Source organism: Triturus cristatus, chromosome 2_2 (genome assembly GCF_964204655.1).
Source record: "Triturus cristatus chromosome 2_2, aTriCri1.1, whole genome shotgun sequence".
In the NCBI taxonomy this organism is placed as follows: domain Eukaryota; kingdom Metazoa; phylum Chordata; class Amphibia; order Caudata; family Salamandridae; genus Triturus; species Triturus cristatus.
This window is the reverse complement of record NC_140582.1, coordinates 1,249,148,633-1,249,176,119: the sequence shown is the minus strand read 5'-3', so window position 1 is coordinate 1,249,176,119 and position 27,487 is coordinate 1,249,148,633. Positions and strand designations below refer to the sequence as shown.

Sequence of the window (27,487 nt, the reverse complement as noted above, 5' to 3'; positions counted from 1 at the left end):
GAAAACAAGAAAAAGAGCAGCCATAGGAGAGACCCATGCTTAGGAGGCACTAACCTATCTGAAATCCAGAAAAAGAGCAGCTGTAAGAGACCCATGCTTAGGAGGCACCAGCCTCCTCTTAAATCCAGAAAAAGAGCAGCTGTAAGAGGCCCATGCTTATGAGGGACTAACCTCCATGAAAACAAGAAAAAGAGCAGCTGTAAGAGACCCATGGTTAGGAGGCACCAGCCTCCCCTGAAATCCAGAAAAAGAGCAGCTGTAAGAGGCCCATACTTAGGGGGCACTAACCTCCCTGAGATCAAGAAAAAGAGCAGCCATAAGAGAGACCCATGCTTAGGAGGCACTAACCTCTCTGAAATCCAGAAAAAGAGCAGCTGTAAGAGGCCCATACTTAGGGGGCACTAACCTCCCTGGAATCAAGAAAAAGAGCAGCTGTAAGAGACCCATGCTTAGGAGGCACTAACCTCTCTGAAATCCAGAAAAAGAGCAGCTGTAAGAGGCCCATACTTAGGGGGCACTAACCTCCCTGGAATCAAGAAAAAGAGCAGCCATAGGAGAGACCCATGCTTAGAAGGGACCAGCCTCCACTAAAATCCAGAAAAAGAGCAGCTGTAAGAGACCCATACTTAGGAGGCACTAACCTCTCTGAAATCCCGATAAAAGCAGCCATAAGAGAAATCCATGCTTTGGAGGCACCCATCTCCCCTAAAATCTAGAAAAGGAGCAGCTGTAAGAGACCCATACTTAGGGGGCACTAACCTCCCTGAGATCAAGAAAAAGAGCAGCCATAGGAGAGACCCATGCTTAGAAGGGACCAGCCTCCACTAAAATCCAGAAAAAGAGCAGCTGTAAGAGACCCATACTTAGGGGGCACTAACCTCCCTGAGATCAAGAAAAAGAGCAGCCATAGGAGAGACCCATGCTTAGAAGGGACCAGCCTCCACTAAAATCCAGAAAAAGAGCAGTCATAACAGAGACCCAGGCTTAGGAGGCTCTAACCTCCCTGAAATCCAGAAAGAAAGCAGTTGAAAGGGAGACCCATGCTTATGAGAGACTAACCTTGCTGAAATCCAGAAAAAGAGCAGCCATAAGATAGACCGATGCTTAGGAGGCCCTAACATCCCTGAAATCCAGAAAAAAAACAGCCACAAGAGACCCATGCTTAGGAGTGTCTCCAGCTCCCCCTAAAATCCAGAAAAAGAGCAGCTGTAAGAGAGACCCATGCTTAGGAGGCACCAGCCTGCCCTAAAATCCAGAAAAAGAGCAGCCATAAGAGACCCATGCTTAGAAGGCACCAGCCTGCCCTAAAATTCAGTAAAAGAGCAGCCATATGAGAAACCCATGCTTTGGAGGCACCCATCTCCCCTAAAATCTAGAAAAGGAGCAGCTGTAAGAGAGACCCATGCTTAGGTGACGCCAGCCTCCCCTAAAACACAGAAAGAGAGCAGCTGTAAAAGACCCATGCTTAGGAGGCACTAACCTCCCTGAAACCCAGAAAGAGCAGCTGCAAGAGAGACCCATTCTTAGGAGGCACTAACCTCCCTGAAATCAAGAAAAAGAGCAGCTGTAAGAGACCCATGCTTAGGAGGCACCAGCCTCCCCTTAAATCCAGAAAAAGAGCAGCTGTAAGAGGCCCATACTTAGGGGGCACTAACCTCCCTGAGATCAAGAAAAAGAGCAGCCATAAGAGAGACCCATGCTTAGGAGGCACTAACCTCTCTGAAATCCAGAAAAAGAGCAGCTGTAAGAGGCCCATACTTAGGGGGCACTAACCCCCCTGGAATCAAGAAAAAGAGCAGCCATAGGAGAGACCCATGCTTAGAAGGGGCCAGGCTCCACTAAAATCCAGAAAAAGAGCAGCTGTAAGAGACCCATACTTAGGAGGCACCAGCCTGCCCTAAAATCCAGAAAAAGAGCAGCCATAAGAGACCCATGCTTAGAAGGCACCAGCCTGCTCTAAAATTCAGTAAAAGAGCAGCCATATGAGAAACCCATGCTTTGGAGGCACCCATCTCCCCTAAAATCTAGAAAAGGAGCAGCTGTAAGAGAGACCCATGCTTAGGAGACACTAACCTCTCTGAAATCCCGATAAAAGCAGCCATAAGAGAAATCCATGCTTTGGAGGCACCCATCTCCCCTAAAATCTAGAAAAGGAGCAGCTGTAAGAGAGACCCATGCTTAGGTGACGCCAGCCTCCCCTAAAATACATAAAGAGAGCAGCTGTAAAAGACCCATGCTTAGGGGGCACTAACCTCCCTGAAACCCAGAAAGAGCAGCTGCAAGAGAGACCCATTCTTAGGAGGCACTAACCTCCCTGAAATCAAGAAAAAGAGCAGCTGTAAGAGACCCATGCTTAGGAGGCACCAGCCTCCCCTTAAATCCAGAAAAAGAGCAGCTGTAAGAGGCCCATACTTAGGGGGCACTAACCTCCCTGAGATCAAGAAAAAGAGCAGCCATAAGAGAGACCCATGCTTAGGAGGCACTAACCTCTCTGAAATCCAGAAAAAGAGCAGCTGTAAGAGGCCATACTTAGGGGGCACTAACCTCCCTGGAATCAAGAAAAAGAGCAGCTGTAAGAGACCCATGCTTAGGAGGCACTAACCTCTCTGAAATCCAGAAAAAGAGCAGCTGTAAGAGGCCCATACTTAGGGGGCACTAACCTCCCTGGAATCAAGAAAAAGAGCAGCCATAGGAGAGACCCATGCTTAGAAGGGACCAGCCTCCACTAAAATCCAGAAAAAGAGCAGCTGTAAGAGACCCATACTTAGGAGGCACTAACCTCTCTGAAATCCCGATAAAAGCAGCCATAAGAGAAATCCATGCTTTGGAGGCACCCATCTCCCCTAAAATCTAGAAAAGGAGCAGCTGTAAGAGAGACCCATGCTTAGGTGACGCCAGCCTCCCCTAAAACACAGAAAGAGAGCAGCTGTAAAAGACCCATGCTTAGGGGGCACTAACCTCCCTGAAACCCAGAAAGAGCAGCTGCAAGAGAGACCCATTCTTAGGAGGCACTAACCTCCCTGAAATCAAGAAAAAGAGCAGCTGTAAGAGACCCATGCTTAGGAGGCACCAGCCTCCCCTTAAATCCAGAAAAAGAGCAGCTGTAAGAGGCCCATACTTAGGGGGCACTAACCTCCTTGAAAACAAGAAAAAGAGCAGCCATAGGAGAGACCCATGCTTAGGAGGCACTAACCTATCTGAAATCCAGAAAAAGAGCAGCTGTAAGAGACCCATGCTTAGGAGGCACCAGCCTCTTCTTAAATCCAGAAAAAGAGCAGCTGTAAGAGGCCCATGCTTATGAGGGACTAACCTCTATGAAAACAAGAAAAAGAGCAGCTGTAAGAGACCCATGGTTAGGAGGCACCAGCCTCCCCTGAAATCCAGAAAAAGAGCAGCTGTAAGAGGCCCATACTTAGGGGGCACTAACCTCCCTGAGATCAAGAAAAAGAGCAGCCATAAGAGAGACCCATGCTTAGGAGGCACTAACCTCTCTGAAATCCAGAAAAAGAGCAGCTGTAAGAGGCCCATACTTAGGGGGCACTAACCTCCCTGGAATCAAGAAAAAGAGCAGCTGTAAGAGACCCATGCTTAGGAGGCACTAACCTCTCTGAAATCCAGAAAAAGAGCAGCTGTAAGAGGCCCATACTTAGGGGGCACTAACCTCCCTGGAATCAAGAAAAAGAGCAGCCATAGGAGAGACCCATGCTTAGAAGGGACCAGCCTCCACTAAAATCCAGAAAAAGAGCAGCTGTAAGAGACCCATACTTAGGAGGCACTAACCTCTCTGAAATCCCGATAAAAGCAGCCATAAGAGAAATCCATGCTTTGGAGGCACCCATCTCCCCTAAAATCTAGAAAAGGAGCAGCTGTAAGAGACCCATACTTAGGGGGCACTAACCTCCCTGAGATCAAGAAAAAGAGCAGCCATAGGAGAGACCCATGCTTAGAAGGGACCAGCCTCCACTAAAATCCAGAAAAAGAGTAGCTGTAAGAGACCCATACTTAGGGGGCACTAACCTCCCTGAGATCAAGAAAAAGAGCAGCCATAGGAGAGACCCATGCTTAGAAGGGACCAGCCTCCACTAAAATCCAGAAAAAGAGCAGTCATAACAGAGACCCAGGCTTAGGAGGCTCTAACCTCCCTGAAATCCAGAAAGAAAGCAGTTGAAAGGGAGACCCATGCTTATGAGAGACTAACCTTGCTGAAATCCAGAAAAAGAGCAGCCATAAGATAGACCGATGCTTAGGAGGCCCTAACATCCCTGAAATCCAGAAAAAAAACAGCCACAAGAGACCCATGCTTAGGAGTGTCTCCAGCTCCCCCTAAAATCCAGAAAAAGAGCAGCTGTAAGAGAGACCCATGCTTAGGAGGCACCAGCCTGCCCTAAAATCCAGAAAAAGAGCAGCCATAAGAGACCCATGCTTAGAAGGCACCAGCCTGCCCTAAAATTCAGTAAAAGAGCAGCCATATGAGAAACCCATGCTTTGGAGGCACCCATCTCCCCTAAAATCTAGAAAAGGAGCAGCTGTAAGAGAGACCCATGCTTAGGAGACACTAACCTCTCTGAAATCCCGATAAAAGCAGCCATAAGAGAAATCCATGCTTTGGAGGCACCCATCTCCCCTAAAATCTAGAAAAGGAGCAGCTGTAAGAGAGACCCATGCTTAGGTGACGCCAGCCTCCCCTAAAACACAGAAAGAGAGCAGCTGTAAAAGACCCATGCTTAGGAGGCACTAACCTCCCTGAAACCCAGAAAGAGCAGCTGCAAGAGAGACCCATTCTTAGGAGGCACTAACCTCCCTGAAATCAAGAAAAAGAGCAGCTGTAAGAGACCCATGCTTAGGAGGCACCAGCCTCCCCTTAAATCCAGAAAAAGAGCAGCTGTAAGAGGCCCATACTTAGGGGGCACTAACCTCCCTGAGATCAAGAAAAAGAGCAGCCATAAGAGAGACCCATGCTTAGGAGGCACTAACCTCTCTGAAATCCAGAAAAAGAGCAGCTGTAAGAGGCCCATACTTAGGGGGCACTAACCCCCCTGGAATCAAGAAAAAGAGCAGCCATAGGAGAGACCCATGCTTAGAAGGGACCAGCCTCCACTAAAATCCAGAAAAAGAGCAGCTGTAAGAGACCCATACTTAGGAGGCACCAGCCTGCCCTAAAATCCAGAAAAAGAGCAGCCATAAGAGACCCATGCTTAGAAGGCACCAGCCTGCTCTAAAATTCAGTAAAAGAGCAGCCATATGAGAAACCCATGCTTTGGAGGCACCCATCTCCCCTAAAATCTAGAAAAGGAGCAGCTGTAAGAGAGACCCATGCTTAGGAGACACTAACCTCTCTGAAATCCCGATAAAAGCAGCCATAAGAGAAATCCATGCTTTGGAGGCACCCATCTCCCCTAAAATCTAGAAAAGGAGCAGCTGTAAGAGAGACCCATGCTTAGGTGACGCCAGCCTCCCCTAAAATACATAAAGAGAGCAGCTGTAAAAGACCCATGCTTAGGGGGCACTAACCTCCCTGAAACCCAGAAAGAGCAGCTGCAAGAGAGACCCATTCTTAGGAGGCACTAACCTCCCTGAAATCAAGAAAAGAGCAGCTGTAAGAGACCCATGCTTAGGAGGCACCAGCCTCCCCTTAAATCCAGAAAAAGAGCAGCTGTAAGGGGCCCATACTTAGGGGGCACTAACCTCCCTGAGATCAAGAAAAAGAGCAGCCATAAGAGAGACCCATGCTTAGAAGGGACCAGCCTCCACTAAAATCCAGAAAACGAGCAGCTGTAAGAGACCTGTTGGACATGGCCCATCTGGCATGTCCGCCCCTGAAGTTTTTATGGTATATGTAACCTGGGGATGGTGATTCCCCCTCTGAGTGAGTGTGAGGAGAGAGCGACCCACCCTTCCATAGGAATACATGGGGAATGGATGAGTCCTCGGTAGTTCCCGGTGCGTAGGGTGTGCCGGGTCAAGTCTGGTATGTATGAACTCGTGAGGTTGAATGCTGCGCAACGGTATATGAGGTATGAGTGTGTCTAGTGTAGAAGCCCCCCTTTTGGAAGTTGGCATATTTGTGGAATATGTGCCTGGCGTATGATTGGCCGGGGCTGGCTGGTGAGCCTGGCCCCCAGGATCTGGGAGGGTCTGCCCGGTGGTGAATGGAGTGTTTAGCATACTGATGTGAGGGGAGGAGTGAGCCTGGGTCTGCTTGTGGATTGACTGGCTGGTTTGAGTGTCATGAATGAGGCTGGGTTTTCCCCAGACACTGCTGGCTCCACCCCCTGGGGTGCGGCTGATGTTCCTAGCCTGGCCAGTGTAAAGAATCCCCCACAACCAGTTCCAGCTGGTTCTCCCCCTGCCTGCCCCTTCAGACCAAGAATGTGTGTATAAAAAGGGTGCTGTGACACTCTGGACTTGTTCTTGTTCTGACTTGAATCTGCCAGGGGCGTGCTGCTGCTGGGGCCCAGGGGAAGGTTTGCCTCCCTGGGCCCTGCCCAGCCCCTGGTTGCCATGGATACCTGGAAGACCTCTTTGCTGGGAGCTTTTTGCTCCATTCCTTTATGCCTCCAGGACTTTATTGACCTAGCGCCTGGATAGCGCTATCTTCTCCCCCAGGAAGGAGGAACATGTGGGCCTTGGCAGCGCTGGGCTGCGATCTCCGCCGAGGGAATCCCGACGTAGGGATTCCCCCCGTGATGCTGGTCTCGCGGGTGCCCACCCCGCTGTCTTTGAGCTAATTGTATGCAGGTGCCCACCCTGCGTCTTCATTGCTGTGGTATCACTAATGCGGGTGCCCACCCCGCTCATGGTTGTTCTATTGCGGGTGCCCACCCCGCGATCATTGAAGGAGAAATCACCGCCGCGGCCCGAGCTTCAGTTCAAAACCGCCGCCGAGTCCGCGGCCCGCCTGGTTGTGGGCGGGGCCGCGGGACGGAAGCGGAAGTGCCGCCATTGTGACGGGAGGCGGCCACCGGGAGCTTGCGAGGCTCCACTGAGAAGTTCCGGCCCGGAGAGGAACGGAGTCCCCGGAGAACGGCCCGGTGAGTACATACGGGCTGGGGGACTCCACACAGGTGCTGGGGGTGCGGGGGCAGTGCTCACAAGCCCCGGGAGGCTCCGACGGTGGAGGCATTATTTCTCGAGCCGGTGAGGCTCTGGGGGACATTGTTCTTTGGTGCTGAGTAAGAGCCCCGAGAAGGCTCCAACGACGGGGCGATCTTTGAAAGAGCCCAGCGAGGCTCCACCCACAAGGGGCACCAGTTGTTTCTTTACGGAGCGGCCCCAGATGGCAGCGGGTCGCTCCCCCTTTGCCCCCCAGTAACGTTTAGGGCCACGAAGGCCCTAGGGGGCATTCCGATTGTTTTATAGCCCAGAGAGGGCTACAGAGGCACGCCGGTGCCTGAGTTCGTTCCACAGCTGCCCAGCACTTAGTGGGCAGCTGCCACGTTTAGGTTGTGCCCCTCTGAGTTTTGGACTGGGCCTCCTGCGCAGTCTTGCCCCTGACTTTGCTGGACACAGGGCGTCTTAGCCTGGACAAGGCCAGTTGGCCTGGGGACTGCCACAGGTGGTGGCATATGAGTTCTGGCGCAATTGTTCCTTGCTCTACACCTCTGAAGGTGTTCATACATCATGTGTAACGTTCTATTACCCCTACAGGTATGGTGATACTTAGGTGGTTGTTTGCTTTCTCCTAGTACAGGTAGTGCTAGTGAGGTCCTGATTCCCTGCGCAATATTTCTCCTAAGGTGGTTAGGGTTGCGTAGGTGGTACTTTCCAATACCAGTAGTTACCGGTTGTGGCTACATGTTATTTTGTGCTACTGTGATATTATTCCTATGTTCTAAGTGCTAATTTCTACAAAGTGCTGATTCCGGACAGTGGTCCATGTGGCCCTGTCCCCTGTATATATAATCCCTTGTAAATTCTCCCCGTGCCTGTGGGCACCTTGTAAAGTGTGTGTCTTTATTTAATGTGTGGTGTATAATACAGAGGCTATTTTTATACAATACCTTGTGTAGAGTTTCCTTTGTGGTGGGCCTGGGGTGTTGTTGCTGGGTGCGTGCGCAAATGCTTCACATGTCCTCCGAGATAGGCCTGGCTGCCCGCGCCGCGTTACCTAGAGGGCGAGCAGGGGTCGACCTTTCATAGGAGTGGTGGTCTCTGACTGGCTGGGGCGCCAGCCCTGGCCGTCCGGGGGCCCCATTTCCTACAAGACCCATACTTAGGGTGTACTAACCTCCCTGAGATCAAGAAAAAGAGCAGCCATAGGAGAGACCCATGCTTAGAAGGGACCAGCCTCCACTAAAATCCAGAAAAAGAGCAGCCATAACAGAGACCCAGGCTTAGGAGGCTCTAACCTCCCTGAAATCTAGAAAGAAAGCAGTTGAAAGGGAGACCCATGCTTATGAGAGACTAACCTTGCTGAAATCCAGAAAAAGAGCAGCCATAAGAGAGACCGATGCTTAGGAGGCCCTAACATCCCTGAAATCCAGAAAAAGAGCAGCTGTATGAAAGACCCATGCTTAGGAGTGTCTCCAGCTTCCCCTAAAATCCAGAAAAAGAGCAGCTGTAAGAGAGACCCATGCTTAGAAGGCACCAGCCTGCCCTAAAATTCAGTAAAAGAGCAGCCATATGAGAAACCCATGCTTTGGAGGCACCCATCTCCCCTAAAATCTAGAAAAGGAGCAGCTGTAAGAGAGACCCATGCTTAGGAGACACTAACCTCTCTGAAATCCCGATAAAAGCAGCCATAAGAGAAATCCATGCTTTGGAGGCACCCATCTCCCCTAAAATCTAGAAAAGGAGCAGCTGTAAGAGAGACCCATGCTTAGGTGACGCCAGCCTCCCCTAAAACACAGAAAGAGAGCAGCTGTAAAAGACCCATGCTTAGGGGGCACTAACCTCCCTGAAACCCAGAAAGAGCAGCTGCAAGAGAGACCCATTCTTAGGAGGCACTAACCTCCCTGAAATCAAGAAAAAGAGCAGCTGTAAGAGACCCATGCTTAGGAGGCACCAGCCTCCCCTTAAATCCAGAAAAAGAGCAGCTGTAAGAGGCCCATACTTAGGGGGCACTAACCTCCCTGAGATCAAGAAAAAGAGCAGCCATAAGAGAGACCCATGCTTAGGAGGCACTAACCTCTCTGAAATCCAGAAAAAGAGCAGCTGTAAGAGGCCCATACTTAGGGGGCACTAACCTCCCTGGAATCAAGAAAAAGAGCAGCCATAGGAGAGACCCATGCTTAGAAGGGACCAGCCTCCACTAAAATCCAGAAAAAGAGCAGCTGTAAGAGACCCATACTTAGGAGGCACCAGCCTGCCCTAAAATCCAGAAAAAGAGCAGCCATAAGAGACCCATGCTTAGAAGGCACCAGCCTGCTCTAAAATTCAGTAAAAGAGCAGCCATATGAGAAACCCATGCTTTGGAGGCACCCATCTCCCCTAAAATCTAGAAAAGGAGCAGCTGTAAGAGAGACCCATGCTTAGGAGACACTAACCTCTCTGAAATCCCGATAAAAGCAGCCATAAGAGAAATCCATGCTTTGGAGGCACCCATCTCCCCTAAAATCTAGAAAAGGAGCAGCTGTAAGAGAGACCCATGCTTAGGTGACGCCAGCCTCCCCTAAAATACAGAAAGAGAGCAGCTGTAAAAGACCCATGCTTAGGGGGCACTAACCTCCCTGAAACCCAGAAAGAGCAGCTGCAAGAGAGACCCATTCTTAGGAGGCACTAACCTCCCTGGAATCAAGAAAAGAGCAGCTGTAAGAGACCCATGCTTAGGAGGCACCAGCCTCCCCTTAAATCCAGAAAAAGAGCAGCTGTAAGAGACCCATACTTAGGGGGCACTAACCTCCCTGAGATCAAGAAAAAGAGCAGCCATAGGAGAGACCCATGCTTAGAAGGGACCAGCCTCCACTAAAATCCAGAAAAAGAGCAGCCATAACAGAGACCCAGGCTTAGGAGGCTCTAACCTCCCTGAAATCCAGAAAGAAAGCAGTTGAAAGGGAGACCCATGCTTATGAGAGACTAACCTTGCTGAAATCCAGAAAAAGAGCAGCCATAAGAGAGACCGATGCTTAGGAGGCCCTAACATCCCTGAAATCCAGAAAAAGAGCAGCTGTATGAAAGACCCATGCTTAGGAGTGTCTCCAGCTTCCCCTAAAATCCAGAAAAAGAGCAGCTGTAAGAGAGACCCATGCTTAGGAGGCACCAGCCTGCCCTAAAATCCAGAAAAAGAGCAGCCATAAGAGACCCATGCTTAGAAGGCACCAGCCTGCCCTAAAATTCAGTAAAAGAGCAGACATATGAGAAACCCATGCTTTGGAGGCACCCATCTCCCCTAAAATCTAGAAAAGGAGCAGCTGTAAGAGAGACCCATGCTTAGGAGACACTAACCTCTCTGAAATCCCGATAAAAGCAGCCATAAGAGAAATCCATGCTTTGGAGGCACCCATCTCCCCTAAAATCTAGAAAAGGAGCAGCTGTAAGAGAGACCCATGCTTAGGTGACGCCAGCCTCCCCTAAAACACAGAAAGAGAGCAGCTGTAAAAGACCCATGCTTAGGGGGCACTAACCTCCCTGAAACCCAGAAAGAGCAGCTGCAAGAGAGACCCATTCTTAGGAGGCACTAACCTCCCTGAAATCAAGAAAAAGAGCAGCTGTAAGAGACCCATGCTTAGGAGGCACCAGCCTCCCCTTAAATCCAGAAAAAGAGCAGCTGTAAGAGGCCCATACTTAGGGGGCACTAACCTCCCTGAGATCAAGAAAAAGAGCAGCCATAAGAGAGACCCATGCTTAGGAGGCACTAACCTCTCTGAAATCCAGAAAAAGAGCAGCTGTAAGAGGCCCATACTTAGGGGGCACTAACCTCCCTGGAATCAAGAAAAAGAGCAGCTGTAAGAGACCCATGCTTAGGAGGCACTAACCTCTCTGAAATCCAGAAAAAGAGCAGCTGTAAGAGGCCCATACTTAGGGGGCACTAACCTCCCTGGAATCAAGAAAAAGAGCAGCCATAGGAGAGACCCATGCTTAGAAGGGACCAGCCTCCACTAAAATCCAGAAAAAGAGCAGCTGTAAGAGACCCATACTTAGGAGGCACTAGCCTGCTCTAAAATTCAGTAAAAGAGCAGCCATATGAGAAACCCATGCTTTGGAGGCACCCATCTCCCCTAAAATCTAGAAAAGGAGCAGCTGTAAGTGAGACCCATGCTTAGGAGACACTAACCTCTCTGAAATCCCGATAAAAGCAGCCATAAGAGAAATCCATGCTTTGGAGGCACCCATCTCCCCTAAAATGTAGAAAAGGAGCAGCTGTAAGAGAGACCCATGCTTAGATGACGCCAGCCTCCCCTAAAATACAGAAAGAGAGCAGCTGTAAAAGACCCATGCTTAGGGGGCACTAACCTCCCTGAAACCCAGAAAGAGCAGCTGCAAGAGAGACCCATTCTTAGGAGGCACTAACCTCCCTGAAATCAAGAAAAGAGCAGCTGTAAGAGACCCATGCTTAGGAGGCACCAGCCTCCCCTTAAATCCAGAAAAAGAGCAGCTGTAAGAGGCCCATACTTAGGGGGCACTAACCTCCCTGAGATCAAGAAAAAGAGCAGCCATAAGAGAGACCCATGCTTAGAAGGGACCAGCCTCCACTAAAATCCAGAAAAAGAGCAGCTGTAAGAGACCCATACTTAGGGGGCACTAACCTCCCTGAGATCAAGAAAAAGAGCAGCCATAGGAGAGACCCATGCTTAGAAGGGACCAGCCTCCACTAAAATCCAGAAAAAGAGCAGCCATAACAGAGACCCAGGCTTAGGAGGCTCTAACCTCCCTGAAATCCAGAAAGAAAGCAGTTGAAAGGGAGACCCATGCTTATGAGAGACTAACCTTGCTTAAATCCAGAAAAAGAGCAGCCATAAGAGAGACCGATGCTTAGGAGTCCCTAACATCCCTGAAATCCAGAAAAAGAGCAGCTGTATGAAAGACCCATGCTTAGGAGTGTCTCCAGCTTCCCCTAAAATCCAGAAAAAGAGCAGCTGTAAGAGAGACCCATGCTTAGGAGGCACCAGCCTGCCCTAAAATCCAGAAAAAGAGCAGCCATAAGAGACCCATGCTTAGAAGGCACCAGCCTGCCCTAAAATTCAGTAAAAGAGCAGCCATATGAGAAACCCATGCTTTGGAGGCACCCATCTCCCCTAAAATCTAGAAAAGGAGCAGCTGTAAGAGAGACCCATGCTTAGGAGACACTAACCTCTCTGAAATCCCGATAAAAGCAGCCATAAGAGAAATCCATGCTTTGGAGGCACCCATCTCCCCTAAAATCTAGAAAAGGAGCAGCTGTAAGAGAGACCCATGCTTAGGTGACGCCAGCCTCCCCTAAAAAACAGAAAGAGAGCAGCTGTAAAAGACCCATGCTTAGGGGGCACTAACCTCCCTGAAACCCAGAAAGAGCAGCTGCAAGAGAGACCCCTTCTTAGGAGGCACTAACCTCCCTGAAATCAAGAAAAAGAGCAGCTGTAAGAGACCCGTGCTTAGGAGGCACCAGCCTCCCCTTAAATCCAGAAAAAGAGCAGCTGTAAGAGGCCCATACTTAGGGGGCACTAACCTCCCTGAGATCAAGAAAAAGAGCAGCCATAAGAGAGACCCATGCTTAGGAGGCACTAACCTCTCTGAAATCCAGAAAAAGAGCAGCTGTAAGAGGCCCATACTTAGGGGGCACTAACCTCCCTGGAATCAAGAAAAAGAGCAGCTGTAAGAGACCCATGCTTAGAAGGCACTAACCTCTCTGAAATCCAGAAAAAGAGCAGCTGTAAGAGGCCCATACTTAGGGGGCACTAACCTCCCTGGAATCAAGAAAAAGAGCAGCCATAGGAGAGACCCATGCTTGGAAGGGACCAGCCTCCACTAAAATCCAGAAAAAGAGCAGCTGTAAGAGACCCATGCTTAGGAGGCACCAGCCTCCCCTTAAATCCAGAAAAAGAGCAGCTGTAAGAGGCCCATACTTAGGGGGCACTAACCTCCCTGACATCAAGAAAAAGAGCAGCCATAAGAGAGACCCATGCTTAGGAGGCACTAACCTCCCTGAAATCAAGAAAAAGAGCAGCTGTAAGAGGCCCATACTTAGGGGGCACTAACCTCCCTGACATCAAGAAAAAGAGCAGCCATAAGAGAGACCCATGCTTAGGAGGCACTAACCTCCCTGAAATCAAGAAAAAGAGCAGCCATAAGAGAGACCCATGCTTAGGAGGCACCAGCCTCCTCTTAAATCCAGAAAAAGAGCAGCTGTAAGAGGCCCATGCTTATGAGGGACTAACCTCCCTGAAAACAAGAAAAAGAGCAGCTGTAAGAGACCCATGGTTAGGAGGCACCAGCCTCCCCTGAAATCCAGAAAAAGAGCAGCTGTAAGAGGCCCATACTTAGGGGGCACTAACCTCCCTGGAATCCAGAAAAAGAGCAGCTGTAAGAGGCCCATACTTAGGAGGCACTAACCTCTCTGAAATCCAGAAAAAGAGCAGCTGTAAGAGGCCCATAATTAGGGGGCACTAACCTCCCTGGAATCAAGAAAAAGAGCAGCCATAGGAGAGACCCATGCTTAGAAGGGACCAGCCTCCACTAAAATCCAGAAAAAGAGCAGCCATAACAGAGACCCAGGCTTAGGAGGCTCTAACCTCCCTGAAATCCAGAAAGAAAGCAGTTGAAAGGGAGACCCATGCTTATGAGAGACTAACCTTGCTGAAATCCAGAAAAAGAGCAGCCATAAGAGAGACCGATGCTTAGGAGGCCCTAATATCCCTGAAATCCAGAAAAAGAGCAGCTGTATGAAAGACCCATGCTTAGGAGTGTCTCCAGCTTCCCCTAAAATCTAGAAAAAGAGCAGCTGTAAGAGAGACCCATGCTTAGGAGGCACCAGCCTGCCCTAAAATCCAGAAAAAGAGCAGCCATAAGAGACCCATGCTTAGAAGGCACCAGGCTGCCCTAAAATTCAGTAAAAGAGCAGCCATATGAGAAACCCATGCTTTGGAGGCACCCATCTCCCCTAAAATCTAGAAAAGGAGCAGCTGTAAGAGAGACCCATTGTTGGAAGGCGGACCCCGAGGAGTCGGCGAGACCACCAAGGGGGGCCCTCACACTGTACGAAGTAGCCGAGCGCTGCCGAGAAGTCTCCTGAGAGATCCTTCTCCTATCACGTACTAGCACAGTAACACCACCACACAGGACTCAAGGAGGTTGTCTCAAGACAAGCAATTCTTTATCAGCAATAAAAAGGTTACGAGGTCAATATTTACACGAAGGGATCGAGGGATCCACCAAAAGTCTCAGTGTCTCTTTGGAAGGGTAGGGGTAGCGGGACAGTCTTTGGCAGGAGTGCGGTACGAGGGTACCTGGGGCCCAGTTCTTCTCCTCAAGCTGGAGGACCTCCGGATCTCGGAGGGGTCGAGCCGCGACGGCGTCAGCAGGGCTCCGGCGTACAGTTCGTGGAGAGCCGCGATCCAATCAGCAGGGCTCTCAAGATGGTTTCTGCTCAGCTCGAGCCGCGACGTCGTCAGCAGGGCTCCGAGGGAGGTTTCAGCGAGGTTGGGCCGCGACAGCGTCAGCAGGGCTCCGATGTTCCAGGTGGTTTCAAAGTGTTCACAAGAAGGAGCCGCGACGCAGTCAGCAGGGCTCGTGATGGTTCCGACAAGAGTTCTTCTCCGTAGGGTCAGCCGCGATTCAATCAGCAGGGCTCTCGACTCCGGGATACAACTGCCGATCTGTGGCGGGGTCGCCCCAGATATAGGTCTGGAGCCCTTTGATGTTCGGACCCAGGCGCCCGGGGGTGGCGGACAGGCCGGGTGGAGGTGGCCAGACGCCCAGCAGGAGAGGCGCCAGGCCCAAGGGAGTTGCAGGGCGATCACACCTCGAGAGGGGAGGACAGTTGGGGGTCCCATCGATACTGTCCTCCGCCGGGGGCGATGAATGGTTCCTGCGCACCCCCTGGCCAGTTCGTGGTGCCCCGATGTCGGGGCTTCGCTGGGGTCGAGGCCGGGTTGAGCGGGGCCGCGCTGGCTGGCGCACAGAGTCACGTGGATGCCAACAAGATGGCGGAGCCATGAGAGGTATGCGACCCCGTGCAGCTCAGGATGAAGGGCCTCGGTGCAGTTCAGAAGGGTGGCCCGTGAAGGCCGGGGCGGGGAACGGGCACAATCCCCGGGGGTAAGGACCATGCCACGAGGCCGGGTCCAACAGGCATCCCTCCCAGCCGAAGGCATGGAGAGTCACCCATCTCCTTGGGGATTCTCCTCGTCAAGGCGGAAGAAGCGGGACAAGCCGTCGGCGTTGGCGTGGTCATTGCCGGGCCGGTGTTCAACGTCAAGTCCATCCCTTGTAGCGAGATGGACCATCGCAGCAGCTTGGGGTTCTCGCCCCGCATTTGCATTAACCACCGCAGGGGCCGGTGGTCGGTCTGGACCCGGAAGTGGGTACCGAAGAGGTAGGGCCGGAGCTTCTTGAGGGCCCACACTACAGCGAAGGCCTCACGCTCGATGGTGCTCCATCGTTGCTCCCGGGGCAGTAGCCGTCGGCTGATGAAGGCCACTGGTCGGTCGGGCCCCTTTTCATCGGCCTGGGACAGGACGGTCCCGATCCCATACTCGGAGGCGTCCGTCTGCACCACGAACTCCCTATTGTAGTCAGGGGCCTGCAGCACCGGGGCAGTACACATGGCTGTCTTTAGGGCGTCGAAGGCTGCTTGGCAGCGGGGTGTCCAGTGCACCTTCTTGGGCTGCTTTTTGGACGTTAGCTCTGTGAGGGGGCCAACAATGCTCCCATAGTCCCGGATAAACCGCCGGTAGTATCCGGTGAGACCCAGGAAGGCCCGGACAGCGGTCTGGGTAGTGGGGGGTTCCCAGGCCTGGATGGCATCTATTTTCGGTTGGAGAGGGGCCACCTGCCCGCTCCCTACTTGATGGCCCAGGTAGGTCACGGATCCGTGGCCGATCTGGCATTTGCTGGCCTTGATTGTGAGCCCTGCCCGCTGGAGGGCGGCCAGGACGGCTTTAATGTGAAGGAGGTGCTCTGCCCAGTTGTTGCTGTACACGGCAATGTCATCTAGGTAGGCCGCGCTGAAGGCCTCAAGCCTGGCCAAAACCTTGTTCACCAGTCTTTGGAAAGTGGCCGGGGCGTTCTTCATTCCGAAGGGCATCACCCGAAAGTGGTAATGCCCATCCGGGGTCGAAAAGGCGGATCTTTCTTGGGCGCCGGGGGTGAGCTGGATCTGCCAGTACCCGGCGGTGAGGTCCAGCGTGCTCAAGTAGCGAGCGGCCCCTAAGCGGTCGATGAGTTCGTCGGCCCGGGGTATAGGGTGGGCGTCCGTGTTGGTCACTGCATTCAGGGCTCGGTAGTCCACGCAGAATCGTAACTCCGGGGGGTGGCCGGGAGCTGCGGCCTTTGGCACCAGGACGACAGGGCTGGCCCACGGGCTGTCGGAGGGTTCGATGACCCCCAGAGCCAGCATCTTCGTTACTTCGGCCTGGATGCATACCCGCACTCGGTCGGGTACCCGGTAGGCTCTGTGTCGCACGGGGGGGCTCTCCCCGGTATCGACGTCGTGGACGCACCAGTGGGTCACCCCCGGGGTGAGGGAGAAGAGGGCTGCGTAGTCCTGCAGCAGTTGCTGGCAGTCGTTGCGCTGTTCCGGAGTCAGGGAAGAGGCGAGTTGGACACCTTTGATTGATCCATCATGGACGTTGGACTGCAAGAGGTCGGGCAGGGGCTCGGAGTCGTCCTCGCCCCCCTCGTCGGTCGCCAGTAGCAGGCTCAGTTCGGTCCGGGCAAAGTGGGGTTTTAGCCTGTTAGCATGTAGGACCCGGAGGGGGTTCCGGGGGGACTCCAGGTCGACCAGGTAGGTGACGGGACTTTTCCTCTCCACCACCTTGAAGGGCCCGGTCCACTTGTCCTGGATGGCGCCGGGTTCAACCGGGGCCATGACCCATACTTTCTGACCTGACTCGAATTCTATGGTAGAGGAGTTCCGATCGTACCACCGCTTCATGTCCTCCTGGCTGGCCTCGAGGTTGGCTTCGGCCATGGCTCGGAACTTGCGGGTCTGGTTTCGGAGGGTCAGGAGGTATCGGTAGACGTCAGGAGGGGTGCCTTGGGGCTTCGTCTCCCAGCCCTCCTTGACCAGGCTGAGCGGTCCGCGGACCGGGTGTCCGTACAATAGTTCAAACGGGCTGAACCCCAGGGACTTCTGCGGGACCTCCCGATAGGCAAACAGGAGGCACGGCAGCAGGACATCCCATCTCCGCCTGATGGGCTCTTCCAGGCCCTGGATCATTCCCTTTAGTGTTCTGTTGAACCGCTCAACCAGTCCGTTCCCCTGAGGGTGATAGGGGGTCGTGAACTTGTATGTGACCCCGCACTGCTGCCACAGGGACCGCATGTGCCTGGAAATAAAGTTCGTGCCTCTGTCACTCACCACTTCGCGGGGAAATCCCACTCGGGAGAAGATCCCCATTAAGGCCCGGCCTACCACGGGGGCCGTTATAGTTCTTAGCGGGACCGCCTCCGGGTACCTGGTGGCGTGGTCCACGAGGACCAGGATGAAGCGGTGGCCCAGGGCGGTCTGGGGGTCCAGGGGCCCCACGATATCGATTCCGACCCGTTCGAACGGGGTGCTGACGGCTGGAAAGGGTTGGAGGGGGGCCTTGACCCGACCCCCCGTCTTCCCGCTGGCTTGGCAGGTCTGGCAGGACCGGCAGTGGTTGTCCACGTCTCTCCGCATCCGGGGCCAGTAGAAGTGGGTCACCAGACGGCTGTACGTTTTGTCTTGCCCCAAGTGTCCGGCGAGGGGCACATCATGTGCCAGGTTGAGCAGGAACTCCCGGAAGCGGAGGGGAACCACCAACACTCGGCTGGCCCCGAGTTCTGCCACTTTTTGCTCACTGTATAGCAGGCCCTCGGCCCAGTAGACCCAGTGGGTGCCGGTCTGGTCCCCGTTGGTTTGGGCGGACGCTTGCTGGCGGACCCCTTCGAGAGTGGGGCAGGACTGCTGCTCTTGTTGGAACTGCTCCCGGGTGGGGCCCCCTTCGTGTCGCCATTGTGTCAGCTCTGGTAGGGCGCACGGGGGAACCATCTCTTCGGGGGAGGATTCACTAGGTCCAGGGTCGGTGTCCGCCTCCCCCTCGCTGCTGGCGGGAGGGGGTGCGAGCCCCTCGGGCTGGGCGGCCCCGGAGGCCGAGGATGAGCGGGGGGCCCGGGCGGTCATGGACCGGGTGATGGCGCAGGCCCAGTCAGATAGTCCCAGCATTCGGAGGTGCTCTCGTTGCTCTACTTGAGCCCAGGGGGAACTCTCCAAGTCGTTCCCCAGGAGGCAGTCGACGGGGGCGTCGTCGCGTACCGTCACCTTCAGCAGGCCCGTCACCCCTCCCCACTCGAAGGGGACCAGGGCCATCTGGCACAGGCTTTCGCTGTTGTCGGCCGTCCGGACGGGGCACAGCACATTCGGTAGGATCTGTTCGGGGGTCACCAGGTGGCAGCGGACAGCGGTGACACTGGCGCCGGTGTCACGAAGGGCTTCGGCCCGTTGTCCATTGACCGTGACCTGCTGCCGGTACTTCTGGGTGTTGCTTGGGATGGGGGTGCAGGGCACCATCTCGCGGCTACCCAGGCAGACCAGGGACATGGCTGCCGGCTCCCATTCAGTGGTCCCTCGGTTGAGGGTCTCCTCTTCCTCTTCTTCTCCTCCCAGGGCGGCGGCCCGCCGGCCCCGTTTCTTCGGCTCAGGGGGCAGACCGGATCGCTGGCATAGTGTCCGGTTTGTTGGCAGCCGTAGCACGTTACTGGTGGCCGTGGTCCGGATCTGGCCGGGGGCGCCCCCCTTCGGGCTAGGCTCGGGGAAAGTTGTAGCTGCGGTGGCCCTCGAGGGGGGCTCCGGCGGGAGGGTCTCGGTTCCTGTTCGGCCCTCCCCCGCGTTGGCGGGGGGGCCCGGTGGGGTTCCTCTGGTACTCCCCCATTGAGTTCCGGGGGACCCGGGAGTTGACCCATCGATTGGCCTCGACGGCGAGTTTTCGCGGGTCGGTCATTTTGCTGTCGAGGAGGTGCTGTCTCAGTTCCACGAAGCAATTGTTGGAGAGATGTTCCCACACGATGAGGTCGACCAGCTGCCCGTAGGTGGTTACTTTGCTACCTTTGATCCACCCTTCTAGGGCCCGACTGAAAAAGTCCACATACTCCACCCAGGTGGTACCCGGGATTTTCTTGCAGTCTCTGAACCGCTGGCGGTACATTTCCGCGGTTAGCCCGTAGCGGGTGAGCAGGGCCTCCTTCATGTGATCGTAGGAGGTCATCACCTCCTCCGGCAGCTGGAGCAGTGTGTCTCGACCCTCACTCAGGAACCGCCCCCACAGGCCCGCGCCCCAGTCTTTTCGGGGCACCCGATGAGAGGTCATGGCCACCTCGTAGGCCTTGAACCATTGTTGGATGTCGTCATTCTTGTAGTACTCCTTGACGACCTCTTTCGGGATATGTACCTTGGTCTCGGAAGGCGGTAGAGGGTCTCTAGTACTGGGGGCGTTGGTCCCTCCGTTCTTGGCCTTGATTTCGAGCTCCTTGAGACTGCGCTCGTGCTCAAGGGTCAGTTTCTTTTCCTCCAACTCCCGGTGTCGTCTCTTCTCCTCTATCTCCTCTTGAAGCCGTAGCTGCTCTAGGGCCAGTTTCTTTTCCGCCAGCTGGAGTTCGTCGTCCAGCCGCAGTCGTGCGAGCTCTAGCTCGTGGTTCTGGACCTTCTCCCGCTCTCGTATTTCTTCTTCGGAGAGGCCAGTTTCTAGGCTCTTTCTTCCTCCGGTTGCCGGAGTCAGTGCGGTTGATGTGGTCTCAGTCAGGGGCAAGGGACCCTCTTCCTGGGAGGGGCCCGCCCCGGCCTCCAGCCATGTCTTCAGAGCTTTCTGCATGTCTTCTTTGGTACCTAGGCCGGTGGTTGCAATGCCTTTGTCTTTGCAGAACTGTTTTAACTCTTTGTGCGTATATTCTTCCAGCCGTTCGGGCTGGAACTCCATTGTCGCGTTGTTTTCCTGGCTGCTCATGATTACTGTACGTTTGGATGGGTAGCTAGTGGGTACTGGCTGGTACGTACTGCGTTCGGCTCGGATCCCGTCGCTGGCCACCAAATGTTGGAAGGCGGACCCCGAGGAGTCGGCGAGACCACCAAGGGGGGCCCTCACACTGTACGAAGTAGCCGAGCGCTGCCGAGAAGTCTCCTGAGAGATCCTTTTCCTATCACGTACTAGCACAGTAACACCACCACACAGGACTCAAGGAGGTTGTCTCAAGACAAGCAATTCTTTATCAGCAATAAAAAGGTTACGAGGTCAATATTTACACGAAGGGATCGAGGGATCCACCAAAAGTCTCAGTGTCTCTTTGGAAGGGTAGGGGTAGCGGGACAGTCTTTGGCAGGAGTGCGGTACGAGGGTACCTAGGGCCCAGTTCTTATCCTCAAGCTGGAGGACCTCCGGATCTCGGAGGGGTCGAGCCGCGACGGCGTCAGCAGGGCTCCGGCGTACAGTTCGTGGAGAGCCGCGATCCAATCAGCAGGGCTCTCAAGATGGTTTCTGCTCAGCTCGAGCCGCGACGTCGTCAGCAGGGCTCCGAGGGAGGTTTCAGCGAGGTTGGGCCGCGACAGCGTCAGCAGGGCTCCGATGTTCCAGGTGGTTTCAAAGTGTTCACAAGAAGGAGCCGCGACGCAGTCAGCAGGGCTCGTGATGGTTCCGACAAGAGTTCTTCTCCGTAGGGTCAGCCGCGATTCAATCAGCAGGGCTCTCGACTCCGGGATACAACTGCCAATCTGTGGCGGGGTCGCCCCAGATATAGGTCTGGAGCCCTTTGATGTCCGGACCCAGGCGCCCGGGGGGGGGGCGGAGAGGCCGGGTGGAGGTGGCCAGACGCCCAGCAGGAGAGGCGCCAGGCCCAAGGGAGTTGCAGGGCGATCACACCTCGAGAGGGGAGGACAGTTGGGGGTCCCATCGATACTGTCCTCCGCCGGGGGCGATGAATGGTTCCTGCGGCACCCCCTGGCCAGTTCGTGGTGCCCCGATGTCGGGGCTTCGCTGGGGTCGAGGCCGGGTTGAGCGGGGCCGCGCTGGCTGGCGCACAGAGTCACGTGGATGCCAACAAGATGGCGGAGCCACGAGAGGTATGCGACCTCGTGCAGCTCAGGATGAAGGGCCTCGGTGCAGTTCAGAAGGGTGGCCCGTGAAGGCCGGGGCGGGGAACGGGCACAATCCCCGGGGGTAAGGACCACGCCACGAGGCCGGGTCCAACACCCATGCTTAGGAGACACTAACCTCTCTGAAATCCCGATAAAAGCAGCCATAAGAGAAATCCATGCTTTGGAGGCACCCATCTCCCCTAAAACCTAGAAACGGAGCAGCTGTAAGAGAGACCCATGCTTAGGTGACGCCAGCCTCCCCTAAAACACAGAAAGAGAGCAGCTGAAAAAAAGACCCATGCTTAGGGGGCACTAACCTCCCTGAAACCCAGAAAGAGCAGCTGCAAGAGAGACCCATTCTTAGGAGGCACTAACCTCCCTGAAATCAAGAAAAAGAGCAGCTGTAAGAGACCCATGCTTAGGAGGCACCAGCCTCCCCTTAAATCCAGAAAAAAGCAGCTGTAAGAGGCCCATACTTAGGGGGCACTAACCTCCCTGAGATCAAGAAAAAGAGCAGCCATAGGAGAGACCCATGCTTAGAAGGGACTAACCTCTCTGAAATCCAGAAAAAGAGCAGCCATAGGAGAGACCCATGCTTAGAAGGGACCAGCCTCCACTAAAATCCAGAAAAAGAGCAGCCATAACAGAGACCCAGGCTTAGGAGGCTCTAACCTCCCTGAAATCCAGAAAGAAAGCAGTTGAAAGGGAGACCCATGCTTATGAGAGACTAACCTTGCTGAAATCCAGAAAAAGAGCAGCCATAAGAGAGACCGATGCTTAGGAGGCCCTAACATCCCTGAAATCCAGAAAGAGAGCAGCTGTATGAAAGACCCATGCTTAGGAGTGTCTCCAGCTTCCCCTAAAATCCAGAAAAAGAGCAGCTGTAAGAGAGACCCATGCTTAGGAGGCACCAGCCTGCCCTAAAATCCAGAAAAAGAGCAGCTGTAAGAGACCCATACTTAGGGGGCACTAACCTCCCTGAGATCAAGAAAAAGAGCAGCCATAAGAGAGACCCATGCTTAGGAGGGACCAGCCTCCCCTGAAATCCAGAAAAAGAGCAGCTGTAAGAGAGACCCATGCTTAGGAGGCACCAGCCTGCCCTAAAATCCAGAAAAAGAGCAGCTGTAAGAGAGACCCATGCTTAGGAGGCACCAGCCTGCCCTAAAATCCAGAAAAAGAGCAGCTGTAAGAGACCCATACTTAGGGGGCACTAACCTCCCTGAGATCAAGAAAAAGAGCAGCCATAAGAGAGACCCATGCTTAGGAGGCACTAACCTCTCTGAAATCCAGAAAAAGAGCTGCTGTAGGAGATACCCATGCTTAGGAGGGTCTCCAGCTTCCCCTAAAATCCAGAAGAGGGGCAGCTATGATAGGGACATATTTGGAAGCAAACAGCCTCCCCAAAATCCAGAAAAAGCACAGTGAGGTAGGAGCAAGCACTTAAAACACCTTCATCCTGGCTACAATGAGAGACATAAGCAAACTGGACGCCCCCTTACTAGGATCCCGAAAATAGTATTTTGTCCGATGTGAGACAGAACCCCCCTTAGAGGTGGCAGTAAGAGTATGGAGTCTGGCATGACAGACTGACTTCTTCAGTGATGGCAGTAATGCCATGGAGCCTGGCGAGAGATAGACACCTTCAGCGTAGACCTGCCTGGCAGTAGCAATGTCTACACTGTCAGCATTTTTTTATTTTATGTATTTATTTATACATATTTATATAGCGCAGACATTACCCTAAGTGGCCAGAGCGCTTTACTAGGGAAATGTTTTGTGATATGGAAGTTACAGGTGGTTTAAGATATACCATGCAAATTAGATAATTACAAACGATTAAACATATAACAATGTAAATCATTACATAAAACAGAATGTACCAAAGCCATAAACAGGAGGAGGTGGTATACAGAGAGCATAGAGGTACATATGGCCGTAAAAAGGGTGAGGTAGTATACAGCTGTAGAAAGGTTGAGGTAGGCTACAGCCGTAGAAAGGTTGAGGTAGTATACAGAGTGCACAGAGGTACATATGGTCGTACAAAGGTTGAGGTAGTATACAGAGTGCACAGAGGTACATATGGCTATAGAAAGGTTGAGGTAGTATACAGAGCTTCCAGTGTTACATATGTCCGTAAAAAGGTTGAGGTACTATACAGCCATAAACAGGGTTGAGGTAGTATACAGCGGTAACAAAGTTCAGGTAGGATACACCTGTAGAAAGGCAGGGGTAGTATACAGAGTGCACAGAGGTACATATAGCCGTAGAAATGTTGAGGTGGTATACAGCCGTAGAAAGGTTGTTAGTATACAGCTGCAGAAATGTTGAGGTAGTATACAGATGTAGAAAGGTTGAGGTAGTATACAGCCGTAGAATGGTTGAGGTAGTATACAGCCATAGAAAGGTTGAGGCAGTACACAGCCATGGAAAGATTGAGGTAGTATACAGATGTAGCAATGTTGAGGTGGTATACAGCCTTAGAAAGGTTGAGTTAGTATACAGCTGCAGAAATGTTGAGGTAGTATACAGATGTAGAAAGGTTGAGGTAGTATACAGCCGTAGAATGGTTGAGGTAGTATACAGCTGCAGAAATGTTGAGGTAGTATACAGATGTAGAATGGTTGAGGTAGTATACAGCTGCAGAAATGTTGAGGTAGTATACAGCTGCAGAAATGTTGAGGTAGTATACAGATGTAGAATGGTTGAGGTAGTATACAGCTGCAGAAATGTTGAGGTAGTATACAGATGTAGCAATGTTGAGGTGGTATACAGCCGTAGAAAGGTTGAGGCAGTACACAGCCATGGAAAGATTGAGGTAGCATAGGGGTCTGTGCCAAGAGTTGATTACAGAGTTTTAACTAAAGTACCGTTGGAAGAGGAAGGCTTTTAGGTCCGTTTTGAAAGTAGTCAGCGAGGTAGCAGTGCTCACAATTTGGAGTTACTGAATTCCAGATTCTGGTTGTGCTTCCTGAGAAGGATTGTGCCATCAGCCGTTCCCTTTTAAAGGACGGGGGTTCAAGGAGCATTGCTTTGGCGTTCCGGTGTGGAGCCTCCCGATAGCTTGAGTGTGTCCACCAGGTAACGGAGAGAGGATAAGTGCAGGGCTTTATGGGTGAGGCAGGCCGTCTTGTAGATAGCCCTCGCCTCATTTGGCAACCATCGGAGGGTGATCAGCATGAGGGTGATCTGGTCATTTCTTTTGGCCCTGTAGACGAACCGTACTGACAATTGTAGAATGATTTTCAAGGGGATGAAATGGTTTTTGGAGAGATCCGCTAGGAGAGAGTTACAAATACATACTCTATTCTGGAGAGCGCCAGTGCCCGAGCGAGAGACTGAAGATCATGTTCTGAGACAGACGCCTTCAGGGATTGCAGAAAAATCTGAAGTGAAAATTACTCTCTTAGATTTCATTAACTCCATGGAGCCTGGCACTAGAGGTGGGCACCTTCAGAGATAAGAACATGGAGTGCGGCGTGAGAGACCGACCCCCTTCACAGAGGAAAGTAACATTATGGGGTCTAGCTTGAGAGAGGACCTCTCCCTTGAATGAAACAGCCACATTTAGAGGTTGTAATAACAGTGTGGAGTCAGCCATGAAAGAGACAAACAAATAAGAGTATGGAGTGTGCTGTGTGAGACTGACACCTTCAGGGATGGCAGTAATAGCCGGGGATCTGTCACCAGAGACCAGTCCCTTCAAAGATGGCAGTAACAGCAGGGGATCTGTCACCGGAGACCAGTCCCTTCAAAGATGGCAGTAACAGCAGGGGATCTGCCATCGGAGACCAGTTCCTTCAAAGATGGCAGTAACAGCAGGGGATCTGTCACCGGAGACCAGTCCCTTCAAAGATGGCAGTAACAGCAGGGGATCTGCCATCGGAGACCTGTCCCTTCAAAGATGGCAGTAACAGCAGGGGATCTGCCATCGGAGACCAGTCCCTTCAAAGATGGCAGTAACAGCAGGGGATCTGTCACCGGAGACCAGTCCCTTCAAAGATGGCAGTAACAGCAGGGGATCTGCCATCAGAGACCAGTCCCTTCAAAGATGGCAGTAACAGCGTTGAATCGGCCATCAGAGACCAGTCCCTTCAAAGATGGCAGTAACAGCAGGGGATCTGCCATCAGAGACCAGTCCCTTCAAAGATGGCAGTAACAGCAGGGGATCTGTCACCGGAGACCAGTCCCTTCAAAGATGGCAGTAACAGCAGGGGATCTGCCATCAGAGACCAGTCCCTTCAAAGATGGCAGTAACAGCGTTGAATCGGCCATCAGAGACCAGTCCCTTCAAAGATGGCAGTAACAGCAGGGGATCTGCCATCGGAGACCAGTTCCTTCAAAGATGGCAGTAACAGCAGGGGATCTGTCACAGGAGACCAGTCCCTTCAAAGATGGCAGTAACAGCAGGGGATGTGTCATCAGAGACCAGTCCCATCAAAGATGGCAGTAACAGCAGGGGATCTGCCATCAGAGACCAGTCCCTTCAAAGATGGCAGTAACAGCAGGGGATCTACCATCAGAGACCAGTCCCTTCAAAGATGGCAGTAACAGCAGGGGATCTGCCATCAGAGACCAGTCCCTTCAAAGATGGCAGTAACAGCAGGGGATCTGTCACCGGAGACCAGTCCCTTCAAAGATGGCAGTAACAGCAGGGGATCTGCCATCGGAGACCTGTCCCTTCAAAGATGGCAGTAACAGCAGGGGATCTGCCATCGGAGACCAGTCCCTTCAAAGATGGCAGTAACAGCAGGGGATCTGTCACCGGAGACCAGTCCCTTCAAAGATGGCAGTAACAGCAGGGGATCTGCCATCAGAGACCAGTCCCTTCAAAGATGGCAGTAACAGCGTTGAATCGGCCATCAGAGACCAGTCCCTTCAAAGATGGCAGTAACAGCAGGGGATCTGCCATCGGAGACCAGTTCCTTCAAAGATGGCAGTAACAGCAGGGGATCTGTCACAGGAGACCAGTCCCTTCAAAGATGGCAGTAACAGCAGGGGATCTGTCACCGGAAACCAGTCCCTTCAAAGATGGCAGTAACAGCAGGGGATGTGTCATCAGAGACCAGTCCCATCAAAGATGGCAGTAACAGCAGGGGATCTGCCATCAGAGACCAGTCCCTTCAAAGATGGCAGTAACAGCAGGGGATCTACCATCAGAGACCAGTCCCTTCAAAGATGGCAGTAACAGCAGGGGATCTGCCATCAGAGACCAGTCCCTTCAAAGATGGCAGTAACAGCAGGGGATCTGCCATCAGAGACCAGTCCCTTCAAAGATGGCAGTAACAGCAGGGGATCTGCCATCAGAGACCAGTCCCTTCAAAGATGGCAGTAACAGCAGGGGATCTGCCATCGGAGACCAGTTCCTTCAAAGATGGCAGTAACAGCAGGGGATCTGCCATCAGAGACCAGTCCCTTCAAAGATGGCAGTAACAGCAGGGGATCTGCCATCAGAGACCAGTCCCTTCAAAGATGGCAGTAACAGCAGGGGATGTGTCACCAAAGAACAGTCCCTTCAAAGATGGCAGTAACAGCAGGGGATGTGTCATCAGAGACCAGCGCAAACACAAGGAGATGATGGACGAATCGCTGAAACATTTCAGACACTCGCCCCCAGTCACAGATCTGGGTTGAATCCATCATCGTTCTTTAGCTCACTCTGCCACCCCAGTTCAGACATGGCCATATGCAAATCAGTCTTGACCCTGTGCCTCATGGGAACAGTCGAGCCCGAACTGCCAAGCCATGTCTTCCCTGGACCGGAAACAACCATCCTGGGACAGGTTTCTGGGTAACACCCTTCATCAGCCAGGCTAGCTTGAATCCAGTGGCAAAGTGAGCACGGGACCCACGTCTGGGCATACCCTGCCAACCTAAGGTGGGTCAAGACTGATTTGCATATGGCTGGGTTCAAACTGGAATGGCATGGTGAGCAAACAAATGATAGATTTAGGCCCAGATCTCTGTACTGGGGTGGATGTATGACATTGTTCTGCATTCTGTCCATCAATTGTTCTTTTTGCAAACATCAGAGACCAGCGTCGAATCTGTCACCATAGAGCAGTCCCTTTAAAGATGGCAGTGACAGCATGGAATCTGTCATCAGAAGCCAGCCCCTTTAAGGAGGACAGTAACAGCATGGAGTATGTCATGAGAGAGAAAACGTCGGAGATGGCATATATAATGTTGCTTTTTTTTTCTTTCTTGCCACTTCTTAAGATGTTCCTCTTTGTTTTTCTTGGTGCAGTTGCTGTCTGGAGCCGAGGACTCATTCGTACAGATCTGGAAGCTCAGTCGGAGCCCGGAGACGAACACCATTGAGGTACC

General features: G+C 52.8%; 1 protein-coding gene across 1 annotated transcript in view; it reads left to right on the top strand.

The window, feature by feature from the left end:
* Positions 1-27,487, top strand: part of WDR54 (WD repeat domain 54) — a 144,173-nt gene that overhangs the window by 102,789 nt on the left and 13,897 nt on the right. Inside the window, exon 9 of the mRNA XM_085642947.1 lies at positions 27,408-27,482. Coding sequence (XP_085499073.1) covers positions 27,408-27,482 — 75 coding nt within the window. The remainder of the gene's footprint in view (positions 1-27,407; positions 27,483-27,487) is intronic.